We start from the raw sequence: 6007 nt of genomic DNA, 5'->3' as shown, positions 1-6007 counted from the left end.
GGAATGTTGCATGTTGAATGTTGCATGTTGCATGTTGAATGTTGCATGTTGAATGCTGCTGCACGTTGAATGCTGCATGTTGAATGTTGCATGTTGAATGTTGCATGTTGAATGTTGCATGTTGAATGTTGCATGTTGAATGTTGCATGTTGAATGTTTAATGTTGCATGTTGAATGCTGCTGCACGTTGAATGCTGCATGCTGAATGCTGCATGTTGAATGTTGAATGTTGCACGCAACACTGCCACTCTGATTCTCGCTGTTTTGGTTCGGAGTATGGACAGTGGTGAACTCACCCCAGTATCTGCACGGCTTTAGAGAGAGTGGAGTCGTTAAGCATCGTAGGTGCCAACTCCCAGTGCAAGTCACCTGTGTGAACAACAAGCAATACTAACTACTCGGGCACATTTCAAGTCGGGCCTAGCATCAACAAACAACGAAACACAACAACAACAAAAACAACAACAACAACAACAATAACGAAGATATAAATCCATTGGCCTCGTCTCTGTTGCTCAATGGTTTGATGGTAGTAGATCCAAGTCTTTATAAACTAAAATTTTCCTTTTCCTGCCAAATCCGAAACAGGCGACTACCTTCCTACATGCAGCTAGACAGCTACAGTCAAACCTGTGCCAGTGGTCACCTTTATAAAACGGCCACCTGCCTATAAATAACACTTGCTATTTCCATTGAGCAGCAATTGCACAGTGAATCAAACCTCTATAGAAAGAACGCCTGTTTATAAAGGACACTTTGGGAGGGGGGTCCTTAGAGTGACCATCATAAACACATTGTTACACGGGTTCTATAAATTTGCTCCTGCTATGTCCTGAACTTGGCAACTGACCATATCCTAAAGTAACATGGACTCCAAAACTGAGTGCTACCTTCACCCAAGTTGTCTTTCAACTCAGATTCTCCGCCACTGCTTTTTTAATGATAGCAAGGAACGGTTTTTTTCATTACTCGACTAACCCAATAAGTGACTTGGCTTCTCCCGCTGCAGTTTTGACGTTTACAGATGGGAATTATTGTCTAGTGTACTTACACGGTTTCAACCAACCATCTTGTGACATTCTAGCAAGAAAAGGGGAGGCGAGATTAATTCAATTTTTGCAGAACGTTGGAGTGCCTTGGCCAAAAAGTCTCATTTCGACGAGATATATTAGAGCAAATTAAATGTCTACGAGAGCTGACATTTCTGAGCTATTTCCCTACGGCAACGCTCACGACTTGAAGACACCGACAACACAACAGGGTGACGGACACGATCCGGTTTGCAAGGTCGTGCAAGGTCGTGCTTCCGTGAGGTCTCATCTACACCTCGACACGACGCACGCACGCACGCACACGCGTACGCACGTACGCACGCACGCACGCACGCACACACACACGCACGCATGCACGTACAAACACACACGCATGCAGAATGGCACGGACAGTGGCCCGCGGTCGTGCGGAGAAGTCAAGAACATATATGCTATATAATTGCCAAACCCTACCTAATTTGCATATTTTTTTTAAATATCAAAACCCCTAGCCTTTATTCATTCACATACCAAAAATGAGCAAAATCCGTTGAACCTGAACTGACTAATGGACATTCCCATTTTTGCCAAAAAATTGCCGTGGCTCGAAAGTACGTCGACTGGCGTGCTCCAAAATAGGACGTTTAATATGGGAGCATAGCAGTAACAACTATACCCAATTTCAAACATGTGGGTCAAACGGTTCCTGAGTTATCGTTGACGGTAGCCAAATGTTGACGGACGGACGGACGGACGGACGGACGGACGGACGGACGGACGGACGGACGGACGGACGGACGGACGGACGGACGTACGATGGACGACGACCCATGGCAATAGCTCAGCTTGACGATGTCAATGTGAGCTAATAAATGGCATGCATCTTGTCAACAATATTAACGCGTGATTTCCGAACCACAAATTAACAAATATGATATAAATTACATGTAAGCGCCATCACCTTCGTAGTAACGTGACTATAACGTCGCCAATAATGCAGACGAAACCACTACACCTCCACTTGTACCCACTTTCACCGCGAAAATATTCGCGCAATATACGCAGATACGCATTCACGGTTTACAAACTGCCGATGCACAACCCTCTTAACCGGCTCCGCCTCCTTTCTATCTCATTAATCAACAACATCTTAAGCTCGAATCACAGAAACCACACATCCCACGCTGGTAAGTACATGTGATCCAGTAGAGATAAAACCGCGAGAATCAACAACGCACGGTCGTCGCAATAACGACGGCGACACGTCAAAATCGTCATCGTCATCGTCGTCGTCGTCGTCATCGTCATCGTCGTCGTCATCGTCATCGTCGTCGTCATCGTCATCGTGCGTGCATCAACGCGGGAGCGTCAGCGGCGTGTTTCACGTCATCGACTACGACCTAGATTTGCAGTAGCTCTACCAGTGTAACCCCTTCACTCTCTCTACAGGCAGTGAGCTAGATTTGCGGTGGCGGCGGTGGCGGCGGCGGGCGTTGTCGGGGTGCAGTTACAACGTGAAGACACACTGGTCGTGAAGATACGCACGCACGCATGCACGCACACGCACGCACGCGCACGCACGCACGCACACGCACGCACATGCACGCACGCACGCACACACACGCACGCACGCATGCGCTCACTCATTAACCGCAGCAGATCAATCAGCACCTAATTACAGACTCATATTTGCCGAACAGCGGGGAGGCCGCATAATGCAATCCCTCCCTGAACAAAGAGATCACGCTGGGGGGAAGCGTAGCAGGAAAGCCGGGTATCATAGAGACACGTTAGCGACTCGTGTAGAGAGAATATCTACATGCGTGTATATGCTAATACCTTGCGTGGAGAGGCGTAGCAGGAAAGCCACAAGGCACGTTAGGGACTCGTGTGGAGGGAATATCTATATGCGTCTATACGCCAATACCTTGAGTAGGGAGGAGGGGGGGGAGAGCGCGAGCCGGGTGTCAAGCCAAGGTAATGCATACATAATTAGCGGACCATTCAATATGCATATAATACGCGTACATTTGTCGGTAAATGAAAGACCGTGACCCGTCGTTTCATGAGAAAGCTCGACCGTGCGAAGCCATTCTCTAAAATTGCGCAGACGTGACTTGCGATGAAATGAAACGTGCCCAAACGACGAAGGGTTGGCCATGCACACACGTGCTGCGGCCTATATGTTTGCCTCATCTATGGTCCACATCACGTCTCATTACATAACCATCATTCATTTGTCGTCATGCAAACGCATTTCGGCTTTATTTATTTATTACGCACTTTATTGAATTCTGGGGGTAACGCGGAGCCGGAAGAGAGAGAAAGAGAGAGAGAGAGAGAGAGAGAGAGAGAGAGAGAGAGTCACTCTCTTCCTCTATCGCTCTCTCTCTCTCTCGCTCTCTCGCTCTCTCTCTCTCGCCCTCGCTCTCCCTCTCTCTCTCTCTCTCTCTCTCTCTCTCTCTCTCTCTCTCTCTCTCTCTCCAGTCTACACCCTTCTTATAATGGGACTATCTAGTAATTACGTAAGGCGACTCTATAGGAGGCACGACGATTACGGCCGCCATTATGCCTAATTATTCGCAAAAACACGAGCTGGCTTCGCGTATCAATTCAACACCCATCGACGTCACCGCTGCCCCCTCCCCCCGATGTCACAAACAAGCGAACGCTCATCATGTGCCTATGCCTCAACCTGCCTGTCTGCCTGCCTGCCTGCCTGCCTACCTAGCTTTATTTTTATTCAATACCCGAATATATCGAACTAGCCAAACGGAGAGACGAATTATACGAACCTGTACGGCTTCTTGCTGCTGGAACAGAGTCGTCTTATCGGATGCCCCACTGAAGTCCAGCTTACTGTACCACACCTCCAGCCTCTCAATGCCAACCTGAATCACGACACATCATCACGAAGTTATCACGTCTACCGTGGTGGTGCTTACCCATGGTTCGTACAGGAAGACTGAATTTTTTTTCAAGGACTTTTCAAGGACTTTTCAAGGACATTTTATCGGAAATTCAAGGACATTTTATCAGACATTTTATCGGAATTCATACACAGAACAAAACATACCTGGATTAATTTAATAACCCCATTCTTAATCACTGCATGTCACCTCTAAAACTTAACATTACCTGGATCACATTAATAAACCCTTCTAAACACTGTCACATCTACAACATACCTTGATTTACTGACTGATTTTAGTGACTTACTGTAATTTGTGATCATCATTTAACTGTCTATCGTGTCTATAGCTTTTTAAGCTCATTTAACGGAATTTTTATTGAGGTTTACACATTATTGATGGTACAAAATTTCTTTTTATTACAGGCAATGATTCTTTCTAAAAATTCAAGGACATTTTCATGAAATTCAAGGACTTTTCAAGCACAAAATCAACATTTACTAAATTCAAGTACTTTTCAAGGACTCCCCTCAAATTCAAGTACTTTTCAAGGACTCCCCTCAAATTCAAGGACTTTTCAAGGACTGCACGAACCATGTTACCAAAAACAATTCATAATAATGTTAATTAAACAAACTCGCTCGTTCGTGTTTTGAGTTTCGTCGATGGCACGTTGGTTCCCTCAACGTAGCATGGAGAGATCTTTAACAGTTTTTGTCTGTTACTAGATGAATGTATTCACTCTCTCTCTCTCTCTCTAACTCACGAATGATCCGCTGAGATGGAACGTGGCATTTTGTGGTTTCACTGTGTAAGAAGGCAGTGCCGGCCGGACACATTCAGAATGGTTGTGTGACTGAAAAAAACAGCACCTGAATGTTACGTCTCAAATAGGCAAGTGTAATTTTTTTAGAATAATTTGGCATCCTGTGTTAACACACACACAGTTCTATTGTTAACATGGATGTGACAATGAAGTGGTTTAATATCTGTTCATTGTTGTGCAGCGGAGTGGTTAAATAGCTGTTTATTGTTGGACAATATAGTGGTTTAATATCTGTCCATTGTTGTTAGCAAGTAAAGGGCTTATATATATCAAGTTATTACATTAAGTTCTGTACCTGCGACTATCTGTACGTCGTGCAGCTGACGGTAGTCTAGCAGCTTCCGCAGCAGCTTCACGTATTCCACGTCCGGCTCTCGTTCGTTCCAGATCTGCGAGAGAAAAAAAAACACACACTGAACGTCGTTTTCAGCCGCGGCGGAATCTCTCGACGATTTGCGCGACTTCTCGGAGATTTGCGAGTCAGTGCGACGATTCGCGCGTCGCCGACGTTGTCGCAATTTGCCGCTGCGAGGGTGGAGGGAGATTACGGAAGCACGACCTTGCACGACCTTGCGAACCAGATCGTGTCCGTCACCCAGTTGTGTCGTCGGTGGCTTCGAGTCGTGAGCGTTGCCGTAGGGAAATTGCTCAGAAATGTCAGGAATTTCTCCTAGATATTTAATTTGCTCTAATAATATCTCGTCGAGATGGGACTCTTTCGTAAAGGCACTCCAATGTTCCGCAGAAATTGAATTAATGCCGCCCTCCCCTTTTTCTTGCTTGAACGTCCCAAGATGGTTGAATAAAACCCTGTCTTAACCTTACGGTGTAAGAACTCGGCTGCTGTGCACCACTCTACACGTTGACGTGGCTATAGGTTTCCTACTGCTGTCATTTGCACTCTGGATGGCTACAGGTAATGAATATTTTCAAAAAACGCAACGTTTTACCCACCACATATGATCAATAGTTAATCATGGCATGGTGATTTTCCTCGATGGATTTGCACAATGCGATGCATGTAACATCCCTGTAGGCATTCGGCTGTTATTTTACACTCGTGATAGCCCGCACAGACTAGTAAGTCACGTACACATGGTCCTCTTTTATGCCAGCAGGTTTTTTCACTACAGATCTCTACAAGATGTCTATTTTCAGCATTGTTAAGTGGGAGTACTTAACGATTGTTTTTTTATACTCGTTGACACACAAACAATCCTTATAAAACAGCATGTATA

At 45.5% G+C, this 6007-nt stretch overlaps 1 protein-coding gene across 1 annotated transcript in view; it reads right to left on the bottom strand.

Annotated features, from left to right (window-relative positions):
• LOC106808255 (galactocerebrosidase-like) overlaps window positions 1–6007 on the bottom strand; it is a 57482-nt gene that overhangs the window by 44906 nt on the left and 6569 nt on the right. Inside the window, exons 5-6 of the mRNA XM_014810886.1 lie at window positions 5065–5158; window positions 297–369 (exon numbers count right to left, since the gene is read on the bottom strand). Coding sequence (XP_014666372.1) covers window positions 297–369; window positions 5065–5158 — 167 coding nt within the window. The remainder of the gene's footprint in view (window positions 1–296; window positions 370–5064; window positions 5159–6007) is intronic.

Source organism: Priapulus caudatus, unplaced genomic scaffold, assembly GCF_000485595.1.
Source record: "Priapulus caudatus unplaced genomic scaffold, Priapulus_caudatus-5.0.1 Scaffold263, whole genome shotgun sequence".
Taxonomy (NCBI): domain Eukaryota; kingdom Metazoa; phylum Priapulida; class Priapulimorpha; order Priapulimorphida; family Priapulidae; genus Priapulus; species Priapulus caudatus.
Note: the sequence above shows the minus strand (reverse complement) of the source record. Positions and strands in the feature narration are given on the sequence as shown.